This window comes from Oryzias latipes, chromosome 21, assembly GCF_053564925.1.
Source record: "Oryzias latipes strain Hd-rR chromosome 21, Olatipes_Hd-rR_3.1".
In the NCBI taxonomy this organism is placed as follows: Eukaryota; Metazoa; Chordata; class Actinopteri; order Beloniformes; family Adrianichthyidae; genus Oryzias; species Oryzias latipes.
This window is the reverse complement of record NC_136257.1, coordinates 26,606,475-26,627,457: the sequence shown is the minus strand read 5'-3', so window position 1 is coordinate 26,627,457 and position 20,983 is coordinate 26,606,475. Positions and strand designations below refer to the sequence as shown.

The 20,983-nt window shown below is 39.0% G+C and overlaps 1 protein-coding gene across 2 annotated transcripts; it reads left to right on the top strand.

Moving 5' to 3' along the window:
• LOC101169001 (rho GTPase-activating protein 6) lies at window positions 1-20,983 on the top strand. Of its 2 annotated transcripts, none has more exons than XM_023950985.2 (13): window positions 1-349; window positions 9,536-9,695; window positions 9,906-9,977; window positions 10,564-10,826; window positions 11,475-11,670; window positions 11,784-11,839; window positions 11,929-12,079; window positions 12,182-12,330; window positions 14,873-15,052; window positions 16,684-16,781; window positions 17,107-17,345; window positions 19,651-19,725; window positions 19,819-20,983. In XM_023950985.2, the coding sequence occupies exons 1-13, from the start codon at window positions 203-205 to the stop codon at window positions 20,382-20,384; spliced, it is 2,352 nt and encodes a 783-aa protein (XP_023806753.1). In that variant the 5' UTR covers window positions 1-202; the 3' UTR covers window positions 20,385-20,983. The 2 variants fall into 2 exon arrangements, with proteins under 2 accessions (XP_023806753.1, XP_023806754.1); XM_023950986.2 differs by lacking the exon at window positions 1-349 and adding an exon at window positions 5,936-6,093.

The window sequence follows — 20,983 nt, the reverse complement described above, 5'->3', positions numbered from 1 at the left end:
GTGAGTCAGAGCTGCAGGGAGGTGGAGGAGGCGATCTGAGGAGACAGGCGCGTATTTCATAATCCTGGCTGCCTGGGACCGTGCGCGCTGGGCGTTTTGGAGACCATCTGTGGAGCGCCATCAAGTTCGGATTGGACTCATGGCAGAGATGTGAACGTGACTTTTCCACTTCTTTGTTGAATACGTGGAAAGTACATGAGCCATGTCCGCTCATGGACTGCTGAGCAGTGTTTTTTCGTGCTCACTGAGCCCCAAAAGTATTTCCAAGCGGAGACTGACTCAGACCAGGAGCCTGGACTCTGCTTTGACGCGGAACTGCGGCACAGAAGCGGAGGAAACGTCTTACGAGGTGAGCAGCGTTCAACTGCAAACTTCCCAAAAACTGGTGTGGTCAGCCATTAAACAGATTGTTGGACTTAGGATTTGTATTGGAAATGTGCAGAATGCTGTGCTGCAAGAAGGGCACAAAAAGTTTTTTACGCACGAGTTTTCTTTGATCATCTCACAGAGTACCGCTTTGAACCACAAACTCTTTGGGTAACTATCTTATTTACTTGTTCTCATTTCCGGCTGTGGCTTGAATTCCCAGTGGATGATGTAGTCGAGGTAGGATTAAGAGTTTTTTTCCCTCCTTATATTGAATGAAACCTTCTTAAAAGTGTCCTGGAAAAAGTTTCAAATCAGTTTTGCAATAAAATCAAGTTAGTGACGACTATGAATCGCTATGTGATTTTGGTGCTGGTGTATTAGTGTCACTTTAAATGGTTTATTGCATTCCTTTTGAAGTAGATTGCATCTGCAGCCCTTTTTAGTGAAAAAAAAAAAATAAGAGTGCTTAGAGTTGCACGCCTGACCTTTAAGGAGAAATCTGCATGTGGGGCTGCTCTTTAGCTGTGAAGATGCCTGTCCAGTCTGCAACCTGTTGGTTTGGTATAGATTATGAGGTCATCTATTTGGTGTTCATGCCATCTGAATCTGTGCATGTCCCTGCAGGACTTGGTGCAAACGCTTCCAGCTCAGAAGGGACACACTGGACTTGAGCCAGCACTGTAGACATAAATGAGAAAAACACAGGATATCAGGGAGAAAGATTGAGTTTGTGGAACTTGTTGTGGTGGTGCCTTTATTTACAGTTACATTTTCAAACAGAGGGGAACTGCAGCTGAACTCGGAGGCCTGAGATCCTTCCTGGAGCCTCACATGACCGTGCTGTCAGCTTAAAGCTAGTAAGCGCCTTTGTATGCAAACCTTCCTCCAAGTCACTAATCAAAGTCACATTTCATGGGCAAACACATAAATTATTCAAGCTGTGCTTTATTGATCCACAATAGTATCCAAGTAACCAGCGAACAACAGCAGTGAAATCAGAGTCCCCGTTTCCACACAAGACTTCCAAGGATCCCAGGACGCAGAAAAATTCCCAATTCATGAGACATGCAGCTTTTTCATCACACTCTTAAAAAAATCTGTCCTACTTCTGTCACTATGTAATTAAGGATAAGAACCAAAGATTTTGCTGAAGGTGTGTCAGGTAATTGATTGAACATGTTGCAGTGGGATGCTAATGTGTTCCTGTGCTGAAGCTTTTATCACAGACTGACATCAGAAAATTAAAATAAGGCGTGCCCAACTGGTATGTTTGATCTATGTTATAATGTACTTTATATGTTCCATCACTGTTCTTTATTAAGAGCTCCAACACAGTCTCTGCAGTCTGAGCCGAGATGGAAAGCAGAGACATCTGGTTTACATGAATAAAGCCTCAACTCTTATTTCTCACAGTACAGCAGCCTGACCTGATCCTTGGCTACAGTCCCTGCAGGCACATATTTTTATCCACCAGAGACTGTCCGTTTGCATGACATGGGGGTCAAGTTTGCTGATTTGCAGCTGCTGCACCCTAAAATCAAGTATTTGTCAGAAAAATGGAAAAGCATGTTGGTTGTAAACACAAGTGTAAAATTACTGTTTAGCTGCAGTTCATCCAAAATGACACTTGAATGATGTCTTTCCCAGTTTACATAACAGACAGAGTTGGTTGAGGTACAGGGTTTTCTCAGCCAAAGTACAAGATGCGTTCTGTTAGAATGCAGAAAGGCGAAACTGAGTCATGGAGGTGTCAGAGGGCTGTGAGAGACAAAGCAGCAGTCAAACACTTGTCCTAACTTGATTTGCACTGCTTTCAGTTGCACATCTTACCAAATGGCACAGAGACTCTCATCTCGTGGCATCTTGGAGATTCTGCAATAGTCAATGACTGTGCCTTTTGGCCTATAAGTCGATTCCTTTTTAATGTGACAATAATCCCATCTGATCTTCTAACATGCTTAATATTGTTTACAATCATGCAAAGGTCCACAGTTCCTTCAAGACTCGTCTGCTTTGGTTTTGCTTTGTTGCTGGGTAAGCTTCATGGCTTTGTGAGAAACAAGGAAACCTTAGAACTTGAATTTTTGATGCAAAAATCATTTTAATTATGTCAGCTTCTTTTTTTCCGATTTTAATTTCCTCATGAAAGCCATTTGTAAGCAGGAAAGTGATTATAGATGCATTAGTGAAAGAGTAGCTGTGCAGGATGTTCTAAAGAGCCAAATATAAGGGTTTTTTGGAGGAACCAATTGTAGTCCTGTTGTAATCTTGAGAGGAAATATGAAAGCCATAATAAAAAAAATAAAGACTTCTTTTTTTGTAACTTTCATGCAAGAGACAGTTAGTTGTGTACTTGTTTCTGTGGATCAGTCTCCCTTAATTTAGAAAAGATTTATGATCCTTTTGCTTATTTATGAATTACTGACTGATTGCTTTAGTTTATATCTGTGTAAACAAACTTTAATTCTTCATTGGAAGGGTTTAAAACTAAACATTGTCAGAAGAACAAGTTAGGCATTTAAAACATCTTTAATTGCCACAATGTTCCAACCATGCTGTTTTTAATAGTATGATGTTCCATAGAGTTGTGTTGGGCTTCTGGAATCTGACATGGTTCTGATCCCCAAAACTGACTTATGAAAATTAATAAATTTAATTAATTTAATTTAATTAATTAATTAATTTCTTGTTAGATAATTGATTGTTCTTTGACTGCTTTTGCTTTAAAGAATTTTTTTGTATTTTTCTCAGGCAAAAACTTATTGGTTCATTTTTTTTCTTTCATTTTCCTTTTTTTGGTCCCTTTCGGGGTCACGGGGCTGCCGGAGCTTAACCCGGCCACTCGTGGGCGAAGGCAGGGGACATCCTGGACAGGTCACCAGTCTGTCGCAGGGCCACAAATCACACACCCATGCACACTCACATTCACACCTAGGGACAACTTCGAGTAACCGCTTAACCTATGAAGCATGTTTTTGGACGGTGGGAGGAAGCCGGAGTCCCCGGAGAAAACCCACGCATGCACCGGGAGAACATGCAAACTCTGGCAAAAACTGCCTTCTGTTAGTTGTTAATGTCAAAGTTGATGATTTTTTTATATAAACTTTCAGCCTTTGTTTAGTTTATATTTATTGTTACTTTAAAATGTTTATCCGCTAAACAATGGAATGGCTTTGAATGGAAACTTAAAAAAAAGAATTCTTGAAAATTATGAACAAATAACAGTTCTAAATATTATAATTACAAATAGTTCTACATTTAAATGAGTTGAATCAAATTTTTAGTAAAAAATACTCATGAACTTTATCTTTTAGAATGAGACCCTGCCTTAATATTGACAAAATGATAGTTTTTTTTATAGGCTTTAAATCTCGCCATAACTCTATTGCTTTTACAGTCAATACATAGAAGTTAACTGTGATCAACTCAACAAATGAGAGGCTGCCAAAGCATTGTGTTTCCTTTTGCTGCTGTGTGAAAGAAAACAGGATTTGTCTTTTTTTTTAATTCTAAATAATAAAATGTCTTTTCACACAATTGAATAAATTATAATATTAATTTTACCTATTACTATCATGCCTTTTTTGTGCAGATTTGCCTTCAGTGAGTGCAATAATTGACTTAAAAATATCCCACAACAAAAGAAACAAGGTTTTCTGTATAAAATATGATTTTTCTCTTTCTTTTTATCACTTTAAAGCATAGAAGCTTCAACAAACACCAAAATGGTAAAAAGTTAGATAGTTGAATGAGATGGTACAGGGCAGGATCCCCTTTTTTTGCTGTTTACACCTGAAACGCTGACTCGTTCATGAAAAGATACCAGAGACGATAAAACGCCTAAAATGATCTTTATCTAAAAATAGAAACGGTCTACTTCTCCTCCTCCTCAAGCTATTACATAGTAACAAAAAACCCTAACCGCTTCATTACACTGGTTGTCCATAAGCCAAATTTCAATATTTTATGATTTGAGCTTTGATGTGTTTTTTTTTTGTTTCTTTGCTTTACTTAAAATATCTTTAAGGAACGATGCTTGCGTCACTGACTTTCTTTGATTCACACAGCAGGTGAACGGCTTCAGGGTGCATTTGTGAAGATTTGCTAAAATGTTTTTGTTAGTCATCAGTGTGTGAAATATGCAGACCAGCCTGTCTAGCACTTATAGACAGACTTAAATCTGCTTAAATCTTTAAGTCCCACTCCAACTACATTTTGGTCTATTTTTAAAAAGCGTTCCAGTGGGTTTATATGCAGTTTTTGGCCAAAAAACAAAACAAAGAACGGTGTAGTTTTATTTGACATAGTTTCTGCAGAACAGCAGTAGTTCATTAGAAATTCACCTCTGAGTTTTGGGGGAGACAGTTGGAGCGGGATTCCCTTATTTACACCCTCCTTAGCTCACAGCCCGTCACAACCCCAAGCTAACGTTATCGGTACAATCATAATAGCGAGCTATATTGGAGCAATTCAGCCGTACACATTCCAGCTCAGACAAAGAAAATGAAGACGTATACGGATCTATTTGTCTGCAAGTGGATGCATCAAAACGGAGTGGAGCAGGGAGATTTTGCCCCGCCCATTTCAGTTGCTGCATCCAAACATGAGCTTTTTCAAATGGTGGGTTTTTCATCTGGTCCTGGCCCATCATGGTTTGGAGTGGGTCTTTAACCCTTGTGCTATCTTAGATGACCCCACCCTTCCATTGACGTGTTATTCCTACCATGACAAAGGTGGATAGAGGTGGAAAGATTTCATGTAATCCATGGACACCAGTGAAGATCACAAATCATTGAAGAAAAAAGATTCAGCGCACTGTCTAGTGGGTCTAGATGACCCAACTCCCAATGTTAAAGTGCCTAGGATAGCACAAGGGTTACATCTTCTTTGCTCCTCCTTTGTTATTTCTACTGATTCTACATTGGCTGAATTCTTCCTGTGAATCTTCTTTAAATCAGTTTATGTTGTGGGATTTCATTCTGATGTTGTTGTTCTGAAACAGATAATCCATTCAGTAAAAGCTTGTCACCTCTGGTCAAGAGGCATGATTTTTATTTCTTCAGGACAAACACAATACATTGGAAACAGACTTCTTGCGTTTGCACAATTGCACATTATCCAATATTATTGTTCTATTCATTCATTCATTCAAAAAAAAAAAAAAATGAATGAATGAATATTGTTCTACTGTGAACTTTTTTAGACGTTACAAATTCTGCGATTTGATTCTGTTACCAAACGTTAGGAAATTAATTTATTTCTAATTTAGTGTAAACTGTGTGAAATGTTTACCCAAAATCTAAAATAGATAAATAAAACAAATAAATAAAACACATTAGAAAACAGTCAATTCAGTGTTTGAGTCTTTACCTCTTTTATTACAGATAATAAAGTTTTAAAAATTGTTATTAAAAGGCCTTAATGCAGCTTCAGTGAACATACCTCTTCTTCATAGTTGCTTCTCATCATGTGTTGAAGGCACTAAACTCCTCCTGCCAACTCCTCCCCAAATCTGGGATTCATGCATCAGGGGATAATGTGAACAGGTCTCAACTTCCCCTCATATTTCATTGCATGCAGCGACACCTGATGGCTGTCCTCAAGCTAGGAAAATATGAAGTGTTTAATGTGGAGATGACGCTGACTCTATTCATTTGGAACTAAGGCTTCTCCATGTTTGTGGACTGTGGAGCGGAGATGCAGGATCCTTTTGACAATCATTTCGTGAGTAACAGACTGTATAAATGAAACTATTACCAGTAATTTGATGTGACAAAAGGCTTAATATGGACTGAAATTGTTAAAATCTTCATATTTTTCTCACTAATGTGACTCATTTTAGCAAAACCTGTGTGTGTTATTGTGCAATGATCCCTACCACCGGCTCAGACAGTGGTGCCATGTTGCTTTAGCACTCCAAGCATCCTCTGATGATAAAGAAATCCTAATCTTTATGTAACCATTTTTAATTTCCAGAGAGATTACAGCAGTCGTGAACAGTTTTTGGACAGTAAAAAACTTTTGTGTTGTGTTTTTTTGTTGCTTTAGTGCTCCAAGCATCCTCTGATGTTAAAGAATTCTTCAGTTTTAAGTAAAACCTTTTAAAATTCAAAGAAAAACCAGCGGTTGTGAACACTTTTTGGACCAAAAAGACTTTAGTATTGTGGTTTTTTTTCTGCATTCTTTTTTAAATAGATCTGCCAGCTTAAGCAACTGGGGGAGTTCCAGATGTTTTCTTTGTGTTGCATAGAATAAAAGTAATGCCAGCTGTGTTATTTTTGCAAATGAATGCATTTTTTCCACTTCTAAAGTATAATTAACTGTGAACTCTGAAGTAAAACAACATGGACAAAAGTGGGAGGGTTCCTGTGGAAATCTCCTTTTGTACTGTGGCACTCAATGGTCTTTTGGAGCACAGAAGAATATTCATTACCTCGCTGGATCTCGTTTAAGTGGTCTTGATCGGTGTAATCTGAACTTTCCATCTTGCCATATTGTATGAGCTACCCTGTAAGTTTCCTCTCATTGTATTCTAGGAAGCGTGTGTGTGTGTTTGAACAAGTCTGTGAATTAAAATTAGTGCACAGCCGAGTGCACCTGTATTTAGGAATTGTGTTTAGTGAAAGGGGACAAGGCTTGCATGTCATGCCCTTTCATACATTTCAATGGGAGGCTTGACTATACTATTGGAATTCTGAGAAAACTTTGTTTTCTTAAATTTTGTTCATACTAGTTAGGCTGGAGACTAATTTTTTTTTTGAGCCAAATATATCTCAGCTCAGGTCTTTGATTCTTTTGGAAAAATTTCCCTTTTATGGTTCCTTTCTCAATGTAAAGGTATAGACTATAATCTGTACTAATGACATGCCGGGGCAAAGAAAATCTTACCTGCCCGGGAGGGGGGAAGGAGCTTAGAACCTGGAGTTCCACACAGAGAGCACTTAGTTTTTATTTGAAGATGCCACTTCGCTGACAGAGCAAATCTGTGGGAACTCGGCTCACGATCACATCAAATATGGAGAAAGTTTCCACTCCCTTATAGTCACACAAGAGGAATGTCCAAATGAAACGGGTAGATAACACCAAGCATGACTCGCTCACAGCATTTCCTGTTATCCGTGGCATAAACAACACAGGCTTTTCGCTTTTTTTTGGGACTGCAGATTGCCAATTCTTATTAGGCATTTTTTTGTCCTGTGGAAAAAGCCAGAAAACAAAACAAAAGAATAGACAAACTTGTTATGCAAGCTGTGTCCTCTGTTTCTGTTTCTGTAGAATCTAGAGCACTTTCTGCAGCATCAGCAGTACATTTTAGGAATAAGTCTCCTAAAAGACATACACAAGTACATATGTTAGTTCAGTTTCTGTAAATAATGGTTAAGGATTCCTTAAAGGGAATAGTTAATGCTTCTTTATAAACAACTACAGAACTTAGATTGTAGGATCCTGACAGGTATTGTACTTCTGGATAATGTAAAACATTAAGAAACCATCAATTTTATAATTTTTACAATAAAAAGAAAGCCTCAAATTCATTATTAGTTAACTAAAAGATGTTATCTATTACAAATAGTACATATTAAATTATTGAAGTCTTATTATTTATTATAAAAGATAAAAGTGCTTTTGTATTTTAATTTATCCAGAACAAGATTCCTTAACTAAGTTAAAAAATATTGATGTCTCTGGCAACTTTTACAGATTAAAATGACAAAAGTACTTATTTTATAAAGAAACCAGGATGTAAACCCCTTCAACGTATAGTTACTCGTACCATTTATTCCAGGACTGCTGCAGAAATGTAGAAATACCTTAAAGGAAAAAAAAAATATATATATATTTATATATTTTTTGTGTGTAAAATTGGAAACAAATTCAGGCATGAATGGGTTAAATGATGTAAATAAAAACAACATCGTGAAATAGAAAAGATTAAATAATTATGAAACTCTAATCAACTGAAAGCATTCTTGAATAAACTGTCTCTTAATGCACTGTAAACCTCTGACTTAACTTAAGGCCATAAAATCTGTTTTCTGATGCGAGTAGACAGATGTTTTCATTTGAGCAAAGCTCATGTTTCTCCTCTTAGTTACCAAAATACAAACTATTTAGTAACCCCCAACCTTTGTCCAGTAAACATGAGGCCTTGTGTTTGTCATACTTTGTATATCGTAAAATTTGCTCAAAAAATAAACATAAGGATAGCAATTTTTAATGTTTTATTTAGCTTTTAGTTTGTTTGATAAAGTTTTGAACATTTTTTTGTATTCTCTCGTAAAGTGTGTTTTTCCACCTGGAGAGTTTGCCTCAGTTCCCCAGGGGATTTCACCCATCTCAGATCCTCGTGTCTGTTTTTTTAATCCCAGATCGGAGTGATGAAGTTTAGATTATGGCTCTGTGTGGGCCTCACATTCTTGCACAGAGTTGTTCTTCTCCTTCGTGTGCGTTTGGATTGTTGTAAGGCTGCACAAAGAGCCGTGACAGATACTTCCTCGATCACGCAGTGTGTTTTGTACCACGCTGGGTCGCATCTTATGTATTTTAGACGGTGCGTGCCACTGTAGCACAGAACTAATACCTTTATTTGATGGAAGTGAGGGACTTCGGTGTAAGCCTTATCCCAATAATGAGTCACTAAGCCTCTTTAAAACATGGCTCATATGATTGGCTCAACAGTGGTGGATCAAAGCTCTGTAATCTCCAGCGCAGTGATGCTCGAAAGGTTGAGAATTTCAGATCAGATTATTTGCCTCATTATTTCCATAGCTCCAAATCCTTAGAATATCTGTGAAATATTTTATAGTTTATTTTACTACACACTGCAAAACGTATGCATCACAGGAACGATAAAAGATTAAACTCACTAATTAAGGGTTGGCATCAATTTAAAAGTCTATCTGGATAGTAAAATGATTCCAACATTTTGTCTTCTATTTTAACTAAAATTAATGCAACTATTATTGATGATGTGTGTGGCTGAAATTGAGATTTAAAAATCCCCTTTATGTGAGGATTTTAACCTTTTGATCACAAAAAAAAGGAAAAGTCACGTTATTTTATTTATTTATTTTTACAACAGCAAGTATGAATTAGCAATGACAGTTTTTAGTTGTGTGTTTCAGTCTGAATTTTTGTATTAATGCCCGCCCGCATTTGTTTTCAGGGTGATTTCACCTGGAACAGTGCGTTAGGATATAACGTTTCCCTGAAGGCCGTCCCCCTGCAGAGCCTGTCGGAGTTGGAGCGGGTTCGACTCCAGGATGTTGCTTTCAGACGCCTGCTTCAGTGCCACGATCCGGGCTGCCACATCACCATACCAAAATGTACATTAGCTCCTCAAAGTTTTGCATTCACAGCTGCTTTCTTCACCGTGACGTACAAAGATGGATTGGGATTAATGTTGTTTGACATTTTCTGCACTATTTAGCCGTTTGGATTGCTTTATCGTCTTTTCAATCAGCCCCCAAAAAAAAAGCAAAGTAAGCATGACCAGCGATTACGTAAACCAGATGTTTTTGTCTTTTACTTTTCAGATGGTCACAAGCACAAGAAGTCTCTTAGGAAGAAGTTGGATTCACTATCTAAAGAAAAGGCAAAAGACAAAGGTAATGCTGACGTTAAAACAGTCATTTTTCAAGTTTTCTTCTGGCTCTGTTAATACAGAAATTTGGCGCTCAAGGGGTTTTGACTGATCAGAATAGTACAATGTAGAGGAAACTGTGATATCCAGGCTGCAAAAAGCCCCACCCTTCCTAGCAATGTTGCAAGAAAACGATCTTCTCTTACGAATAGTGGCAGTCGAGGGAAATAACTAAAACAATCTTGAGTGGCGGCTCTTTCGCTGCTGCCTATCCTTCAGCATGCCCAGCCCCCTCCTTCCTTTTTTTCCCCTTTTGTTTACAGAGGCACTTGTTAAAGTATGTGCACTCTGTGTATCAAGTGCACACGGCAGAACGCCGCTCTTGCTGTGCCTCCTGCATTGTTTTAATTTTGACCAGGATTTATTTAAAAGCTGAAGTCTGAGAGAATTCGCAACTGCCTGGTTTTAGTTGCTTCCAATGGAAAATTGGTTTGAAAAGAGGAAAACAGACCAGAAAAGGGTCATTTAGAGGATCTCTGATGACACAAAGATAAAAACTGAAGCATGTGAACTTTAAGTCTCCCTCTTTTGCTTTTCCCCTCCTCATACAGAGACTGCCCCACAGGCGTTTGGCATACCGTTGTCTCATGTCATATCCAACGACCGCAAGCACAAGCTGCGGCACGATCACCCAAGAGAGGAGCACAGTAACCCCAATGAATTGATGCTATCCCTCCCTCACCTGTCCTCTAGCCTGAAAAGGGTTATCAGGGAACAGTCCAGCAGCAACTCATCGCTCAGCTCCACATCAGAGACCCCAAGTGAATCGCCTCTGCAGAGCACACCAGACACAGCTCCGAGGACGTGCAGGAGGGTAGGCTTTCCTGTCAGAAACTCGGACACACAAATATAGAGCAACTGTCAAATTACACCCTTGGTAGATTTTTGTGGGATTTTGTTTTTTCCTTTAATGTGTGCAGATTAGGAGACAACTTTAAAAACAAAATGACAAATTCAACCACTTAAAGTCCCACTCCAATCATCCTTTGATCTATTTCAAAAGCGTTCCCAGTGATCTTTTTAATTAGGATTGTGTCTTTTTTAGCCAAAAAAAAAAAAAAAAAACCTGGGTCGTTTTCTAGAACATAGTTTCTGCAGAGCGCAAGGAGATTAGAAATTTGCCTCTGAGTTGTGGGCAGGCAGGCCTATTGGTGCGGGTGAATCCCGCCGCTCCTTCCGAGCTGAGAGCTCGAAGCAGGGAGGTTACAGCGCCTCACAACCCCAAGCGAACAATATCGGACCTATCAATCCGTACAGTTTTGATCGAGGAAAATGATTTAAATATACCGTACTCAGAAATGCAATTTTAAGCTTAACTCTCTTTATATTTGTCCTCCATCATGAGAACAATGCTACAAGAACATGTTTAAAACACCATTTTAATTTTAGTGGCTCTTTAAAAGCAGCACAGGATCACTTGCTTCTCCAATCACTGCATGGTTGTCCTCCATCTGTTGGCCAGGGCGGAGTGTCTGTGGATTGCATCACAGACCTTGATGATAGCCAGTCTCGGCTTTTGGAGGCCCTTCAGCTGTCTCTCCCTGATGACGCAACCACCAACAAAAAGAAGCAGCAGGACAAAAAGCTCAGCCTTAATCCCATTTACAGACAGGTGCCGAGGGTGGTTGACCTCTGCTGCCAACATCTGGAGAAATATGGTACAGATTTATAAGAGCAGACAATAAGTTGCAGCTGTGTGCAATGATTGATGATGTGCTGGTGAACATTACTCACCATGTTTGCACCAATGGGGTTCTCTGTCTTTGTTTAGGCTTGCAAACAGTTGGAATTTTCCGTGTTGGGAGTTCCAAGAAGAGAGTACGGCAGGTAAGAATCTGTGCACATTGAAGCAGCTCCTCGCACTGATAAGTTGCTCGCACTGAATAAACATTTAAATTTTACGATATTCCATGCAGCTGCGAGAGGAGTTTGATCAAGGCTGGGAGGTAATCATGGATGAGGAGCACAGTGTTCACGATGTTGCGGCTCTGCTGAAAGAATTCCTCCGAGACCTGCCTGATCCACTTCTGACGAGAGAGCTCTACACAGCCTTCATCAACACAATATGTGAGGAGCAGACGTGCATACTGTTGCAAACAGTTCATGTTGTTCGGATTTCTTAATTTATAGGCCACAAAAAAACTGTCAAATATTTTTTTTTTCCCGCAGTGTTGGATGACTCAGACCAACAGAGTGCGATTCAGCTCCTGATTTTCATGCTTCCTCCTTGTAACAGCGATACACTACAGCGCCTCCTCTGCTTGTTGTCTACTGTGTGCACACATGCAGACGACAGCCTTGACAGTGACGGAAAGGAGGTAAGAGTAACTGAGATAGAAAATGATGGAAAAAAGTTTTTTTTTACTCAGAAAAATCTTTACTCCATCGTACTTAACCCCATTTTTGATTTTCTTGGTGATTGAACAAAAAATGTCTTTCAGAAAAACTTTCCCCAAAAAACACAAAACAAGAACTGCCATATCTGGTGAATTCGATCATTATACAGATGTCCCATCTCTAATTTCTTATTAAATGGTGTAAAAGGAACATGATAATGTCACCACAAAAGGGCGGAATCTAACGGTTGGTTGTGCGAGTCCCAAGTCTGTGTGAATGCATAGGGTTGTATCAGGAAGGACAACCAAATTAAATCACAGAAATCACAAACATAACTTTATACCACATTAGTTGTTGCCCAGGTTAACAACAACCCCCACAGGGGCTGTTACAGGGTGCTGATGGGAATTGGATGACTGTTGGTGGAAGAAGGAGAAGAGGAAGGTGTGTTTATAAGCAGAGAAAAAAAGGAAAGGCAGAAATGTAGGACTTAGAGTTGGAATTTTGTCAAGGGAAACTAGAAATCTGATGGAAAGATGGATATTCTGTGTTTCAATAGACCATATGGAAAGGGAGCATAGGTCACAGATTGGGAGCAGGTTCAAGCTGTTTTATCATGAGGACTTAAAGGACAGGTTGGACACAAAGGAGGAAGAGGTGGATCTGTACAGGTGATGCAGAGAAACAGTTCTGCAGCACGTTACGATGAGAAAGGACAGAGATGGAAAAGGGTTTAAGAGGTGAGGAGAATTTTTGAAGAGTTGATGAATGAGGAAAATGTTTGACAGCACAGTCAAACACAGAAGTAGCAAAGATTAGAAGTGAGGAAGACACTGAAGATGATGAAGAGTGGAAAAACAGTTGGTGCTGGCAACATACATGTTGAGGTACGGAAGTGTTTAGGACAGGTGGCAGTAGAGTTTCTGATTTGAATGTTTATCAAGATCCTAAAGTGTCAGAGGATGCCTAAGGAATGGAGGAGAACGGTTCTGGTGCCCATTTTTAAGAAGGGAGACATTCAAAGTTGTGGAATCTACAGAGGATCAGAGCTGATGAGTCATACAATGAAGCTATGGGAAAAGGTAGTGAAGGCTTGACTGACGTCAGAGGTGAAAATTTGCGACCACCAATAAGGTTTTGTGCAAAGGAAGAGAAACCCAGATGAGGAAGATCAGAAGGAGTTGCATTGTGTGTTGCATTAGTTGAAGGTGGAACTGCACCAAGGATCACCTTTGAGCTCCTTTTTGTTGCTGTGGTGATGGACAGGCTGATAGATGAGGTTAGTCAGGAATCGATGTGGATCATGATGTTTGCAGATGACACTGTGATCTGTGGTGAGAGCAGGGAGCTGGTGGAGGAACATGTAGGGAGGTGAAAATTTCTTCTGAAAAGGAAAGGAATGACAGTCAGCTGCAGCAAGACTGAGTATCTGTAAATGAGAAGAACTCAATGGGAATGATGAGGTTACAGAGAGCAAAGGTGAAGAGGGTGGAGAACTTTTAGAACCTTGGGTCAACAGTCCAGGGCAACAGAGAGAATGTGGGAAAATTGGTTATTTGGCGCATGTAAGCAGGATTGAGAGGACAGTTTCAGGTGTAATGTGCGACCAAAGAGTGTCAGCAAGAATGAAAGAAAAGGTGTAGAAGACTAAGGTGAGAGCACCCATGTAGTTGGTTTAGAGACAGGAGGCAGAGCTGGAGGAAGCAGAGATGAAGATGCTGAGGTTCTCTTTGGGAGTGATGAGGATGGGTAGTATCAGGAATGAATGTTCGTAAAAAGGATGCTGAAGGAGGTCTAGAGGAAGACAAAGAGGAGGTTCAAATTTAAGGATGACGTAAGATTTGTTGATGGGAATCAGAGGGATGCAGAGGAGAGGAGATGGAGACATGATTTGCTGTGGTGACCCCTAAAGGAAACTACTCAAAGGAGAAGAAAAATAAGTTGTAGCACAAACATGATACATGATGATCTCCTAAGATTTCCTAAAAATATAGTTAAAGATCTCTCTCATTGCTGCAGCTGAAGCACACAATGTTCCTCTGTGGAAATAAGTGTATATATTGTCAAAATGTGTTTATACTGTAGCTGTTAAACAGCACAGGGCATATAAACACATGACAATCGAGTGTGCACATTTTATAAACAGCCCACATCTATTTATATATATGTCTTGGCACCCTGTTAGTCACAGATGTAATTTTAATTTTATAGTTGATACTTAGAGAAGAAAATGTACTGTAGTGATGCTGCATTTGGACATGTTCTGGATTCAACCGAGATCTTTCTGCACAAAAGTAATTTTATTTTATTTTAGTAATTTTATTGATGGATTTGAAATTTTGCTTCCTCCAAATATGTTAATTCTTCCCTCTGGTCCTGAAGCATTAGGGACACTTGGGAAAAACATTCCCAAGTATTTTTTTGGGAACCCAAAACATGTTCAGTCCTATTTTCTTGTAATAAATAAACTTTTCAGTTGGTTGAATTGTTTTATTAAAATTGTATATCTTGTTTTTCTTTTAGATCCCTGGAAACAAAATGACGTCGCTGAATTTAGCCACCATCTTTGGACCCAACCTGCTGCATAAGCAAAAAAACTCAGACAAAGAGTTTGCGGTGGAGAGCTTTGCTCGTGCCGAGGAGAGCTCAGCTGTCATCAGTGTGGTCCAAAGGATGATTGATTCGTACGAGATGCTGTTTATGGTAAGTCCTGCTCAAGTCAAACCAGAGAGCACAGCACCAATTAAAGGCAAAGAGTTAATGAACAGTTCCCAGGTTTTATATGAAACAATCCCTGCTTTTTAAATTGGCCTTTTAACAAAAAACAATGGAAACCACCTAATGAATTTAAACTTCACCTTTTAGAAGCTTTTTCTTAGTCTTTTAAGACAGAAACCTCATAAAATTAAGTTGCATGAACGCTGCTTGCTGTGTTGCCAAATGAGAAGCCTCGCTGTAGGGGTCTATTAGTGTGTTTTCCAGCCTCAGCTTTGTTTATGGAAAACAACATTCACCTCTTCATTACCTTTTCTGCTTTCACCAGAGGAAATTGTTCTAGGGAAACATTCAACACAGGCCACCAGACATTTACTTTACTGGTGAATCATTACAGCTGAGATTTCTTTATTAAGACATGTCATTTTGTCTTTATTACGACATTCCTGCTAATTGCTCGCCATGATGCGTCTGCTCTTTACAATAAATGAATGTAGCGCTCTAGTTGTAATTTTCTTTTAACTATCTTTCACTAAAGAAAACGCTTAGGACCCACTCCAATAAAAATTATATATATATATATATATATATATATATATATATATATTTATATAAATATAAATATATTTATATATATATATTTATATAAATATAAATATATTTATATTTATATATTATAATATAGCACTGGAGCGCTCATCCTGGCAGCTCAGGAACAAGCCCTGAGCACCAGAGCGATAGAGGCTCAGATCTACCACACCAGACAAGACCCAAGGTGTAGGCTGTGCAAAGAGGCACCTGAAACAATCCAGCACATAACTGCAGGGTGTAAGATGCTGGCAGGTAAAGCATACATGGAGCGCCACAATCAAGTGGCTGGAATAATATACAGGAACATGTGTGCAGAATATGAACTGGAAACCCCAAGGTCAAAATGGGAAAACACCCCCGAAGGTTGTAGAGAATGAGAGGGCAAAGATCCTGTGGGACTTCCAGATCCAGACTGATAGGATGGTAATGGCAAACCAACCAGACATTGTAGTGGTGGAAAAAGAACAGAGGAAAGCCGTTGTGGTGGATGTGGCAGTGCCAAGCGATGGAAACATAAGGAAGAAGGAACATGAGAAACTGGAGAAATACCAGGGACTCAGAGAAGAACTGGAGAAAGCATGGAAAGTGAAGGTGACAGTGGTGCCTGTGGTAATTGGAGCACTCGGGGCAGTAACCCCCAAGCTGGAGGAGTGGCTACAACAGATACCTGGAAAGATCTCAGACATCTCAATCCAGAAAAGCGCAGCGCACAGCTAAGATACTGCGCAGAACCCTCAAGCTCCCAGGCCTCTGGTAGAGGACCCGAGCTTGGAGGAGAAACCACCCGCGGAGGGTGAGAGGGGCGTTTTTTTTTTTTTATATATATATATATATATATATATATATATATATATATATATATATATACAATCACTAAACAATAATTAACTAATATATATATATATATATATATATATATATATATATATATATATATATATATATATATATATATATATATATATATATATATATATATATATATATTAGTTAATTATTGTATAGTGATTTTTTTCTTTTTTTTTTAGGTTCCTGCCGACCTGCAGAACGAGGTCCTGATGAGTCTACTTGAAACCGATCCTGACGTCGTGGACTACCTGCTGCGGAGGAAAGCCTCTCAGTACTCGTGAGTTTACTATGCAATTGTCTTGAATTGTACTTAACCCTTGTGCTATCCAAAACACTTTAATGTTGGGAGTTGGGTCATCTAGACCCACTAGACAGTGCTCTGAACCTTTTTTCTTCAATGATTTGTGATCTTCACTGGTGTCCATGGATTACATGAAATCTTTCCACCTTTATCCACCTTTGTCATGGTAGGGAGAACATGTCAATGTAAGGGTGGGGTCATCTAAGATAGCACAAGGGTTAAAATGAGACATTTTTCATCAAACGTTCATGTTTAAATGCTTAAAAAGTGATTTTAAAGTGTGTTTAACTTGTCTCTGCAGAGAGCCCCGCCATCTTAGACCAGAGGACCCTCTGCCTCTTACTGAAAGATGTTTTTCCAATGACTCTCTGAAAGCATCCAGCGGAGAGGTATCTCCTTATGACAATAACTCCCCTGTGCTATCAGATCAACTGCTGTGTAAATACTCAGGGGACAGCACACATTCCAGAGACTCCAAAGTTAGCGCTCATTCAAAAGACGGATCTGGAAGCTCCTCTCCTGCTTTTTCTATTGACAAAGGTGAGCTTATTTTTGTTCAAAATTATAATAGCTTAAAGATTTAAATTCACATGTGAAAACTTGATAGTCAAACTTACAGATGGATAGTGGTAAAATGTTAAAATAATAAAAGAAAGAAGTTTAAGGTTTTTCCTGAAACAGTCGTAGTTACAGACTTTTTATTTAAACGCCTGAACACAAGTGCATTTCTGTGATACATTCATGTCCTTCACAATCTGTGGGATAAAGCAAAGAACCTGAGACATTAAATCCAGTTTTTCCCCACAGCCAGTAAGCCATAATAGAAATACTAAAATAAACAAACTGAAACTGTAAGGGTTTATGTAGAACATATGTGAGGATCAGGTCAGGGCAGTCAACCTAAGTGCAGGAGACTAGGGACTGGCAGGTCACAAAGAATTATTAAATGAAGAGGAATAAACAAAAGCTGTTGGACGAGCCACAAAATACTTAAACTAAATAAAAAAAATTAAACTTTATTAAAACAGGATTAAACACAAGAAACTACAGGAAAAGTGACAGGAATAGGGTGAAAATGTGACTACAAGAAACTTCCCAAGGCAAGAGAATCATATATATGGGACTAAATATTAAACTACATGATTAAATAAATACATACAAAATGTAATAGAAGTTACTTTTATTACAGCCTTCTGGAATGTGGAGAAAAACTTTGAGCTAATTTGAGATCTTTTTCACTTAGAAAAGGAAAATAAAGGATAAAACGAGGGTTGCACACTGAAGACTGGATTGAGGAACTTTTTTAATTCAAACTGGGCGGCTGAGTCCAAACCATTGACTGTACATGAGAACTGGACTGAGTAAGTGTGACGTCATGGAAAATGGTTTACTTCCAGCTCCAAACAAATGAAGTCAATTCGCTCGCCATTTTTCTGTGACACGGACGCTGCCATTTGGAGCCAGACGACATTAGTAAGCAGTGATTGGTTCGAGTTGGTCTGAGGCAACGTTTCCATGGAAACTAGAGTCACCAATCAGGAAAGTGGGCTCTGGAGAAACTGTCAATCAAACGTTTCAAACATTCGGTGTTGGGGCCAGTTTGTAACTTGAGTAACTTGTTTAAAAAAAAAAAAGGTAGCAGAGAATAGTGATTCTGACTGAGTAATAGCTGTTTATTTCTCCATAGAAGTGTAAGTGATTTTGACTTCTTGGAGCCAGTGGGTAATTCCTGTTTGGAACACCAGAGGAGAGGGGTCACTCAGTTCAGCTCTCAAATACAGTCAATGGTACAAAACTGCACCTGATTTTAAGGGAATTCTCATTTTGATTCACGTCATTCCTCTGTTTTGTCTACTTACTATTCTGAGTGTTTAAGTAGTCAAATTTTCAAATGTTAATTCATTTTATTCAAGTTTTAGCTGTTGCTGCAACAACAAAACCTTTAAAATGATGCATGATTTTAAACCTTGGTTTGCATTCTTTCGTAATCCTTTTAAAATTCTCTAAGGTCCTTAAATTTGACATCTGACTTAAACAAGTGCAAGTCAGTTATGATGATTGTTTGCTTTGACCTCATTTCATACCCAAATCATCCCACACTAAAGCAGCAAAAAGCTGAGTTTTAGATTTATAATTTTTTTAGAGCAGGTGCCCGGAGGTCTGAGACAGACAGGAGGGCAGGTTTGAGTCTGACCGAAGGTAAGACAACAAAGGTGCAGGAGGAACAAGTCATTTGAAAAATTTCTAGCACGAATGAAAAGAAAGTCTGAAGTGACGAAACCGGGTAAGCCGATACAGCAGCAGGACAATGGGAGTGATACTCTGTTGAGTATCAGTGGACTGAGTGACAAAGAACAGCAAAACCAAGGATGTGCTGGACTTAAGAGTTTCAGAAAACACTGAAGGGATGAGCCAAGGATCACTTAGGACACCTAGTGGAAAAAGCAGGCAATGACAGGAAGAAAATCCAACATGTAAAAGGTCAAAATAATGAATAGAAGAATCTTTTCTGACAATTATTTCAAACTTTAACCCACTTTATGGCTCTCCTGCCTTCTATTGGAAGCAAATAAAGGGAAGTGTTTGCCCAAAGCAAAGATTTTCAAATCCCACAGTTAAAAGATGCACATCATGAAAATATTTGAGTATCAGAATCTCGGAGCTTTGCAGATGGACAACGTCGTAATACTTATGTGATTGAATTATTGCTGAGGCTAAAGGGGAAACAAAAGTCAGCTTAAAAAGAGAGGCATGACTTTGCTTCTGTTGTACTTTCATCATATGATCACGTATTAAACCAAGGAATCCAATCCTCTTAGCTCTTTTTCTCCTTCCACCCCCCCAGAAGCTTTAACAGACTCTTTCTGGGAAACCTGGCAGGAATTTTGTGGGAAGGATTTTACCGGCCATCACATTTCTGGTAACTGACCCCTTTAAAAAAATAAAAAATGTTGTTCCAGATGGCCCTGAGAAGTGAAATTAATGCTGGGCTTTAATAAATGACTTTTCTCAGGCTCCCTTGAAGATGCATCAGAATGTGACTCATTTGGATCATCAGAGGGGCTGAGCTGTCACCAAGGTAACAACAAGCTTCCCGTCAGACCAACGCAAACGTCATTGGGTGTTTTGGAGTCCAGGCCCCACCTCCCTGTGTCTCGCAGCAGCAGCGGTCCTCATGACCAGAGAGAGCAGAGACAGCGAGACTCATCCTTACATCACTCCCACTGCAGCCAATCGGGTGCTATTAGCTCAGACAACTTAACACAAAGGACAGGATGCCCTGCATGCCCTTTTCCAATGAACAGGATGGATAGTTGTTCCCCATTTCCCAGTTTCAGACCCGCAAGAGAAACGTCCATTTCTCCCACCATCCCCTTTGTTCCCAGCCATCACCCTGACCTCCAAATCTCACCACCGGCCCAGCAGAGCCTCTCTCTCCGGACTGCAGATAAGACAGACGACTCTCGGTCTGGAGGGGAAAAGGGCGCAGATACCTCGAACTGTCCGACAGTGGAGTGGCATGTTTGGCAGAAGCTGCCTTCTGAAAACCAAGAACCTGTGCCTGAAACTTTAGTTTGATGCAGCCTTCCCTGATAGGACAAGGCCCTCTCCTGTTGAATCCCCATGCTGGCATTGTTTGTAATATGGCCTCTAATCATTTATCCTAAGAAAGATTTTGCATTAATGGTCAGTTGTTTATATATTTTATAGTAACAACTCTTTAAATGTATTGGGTTTTAAAAATAGAGATTATTTGCCACGCAGCCTTAAAAAAACTTTATTTAAACTTGAATGTCAAAAATAGACTTGAATATTTTTTTTTATAATGCTGAGTGTAAAAATACAGCTTCTCACTATCTTATAAAATGTAACATTATAAATGAGTTTGTTGTAGGCACATCATTGTAACAGATGCAGTTTATCCATTGTTCTATTTTTTTTCTCCTCCATAATATTAAAACTGGATCCTTTGTTTGGATACAACTCACTATCAAACACCTATTTCACACACATCTACGCTTTTTGCTGTTACAGTGAACTATTCCTTTAAGTTTGTAGAGATGGATATACTTATAGATATATATTTTTGTATCTTTTCAGTATTTAATAAAATCATGTTTTCCACTTCTATTTTTGCTGCTATTTAATAAAAAAGGAAGATTGATCAATTGTAAAAA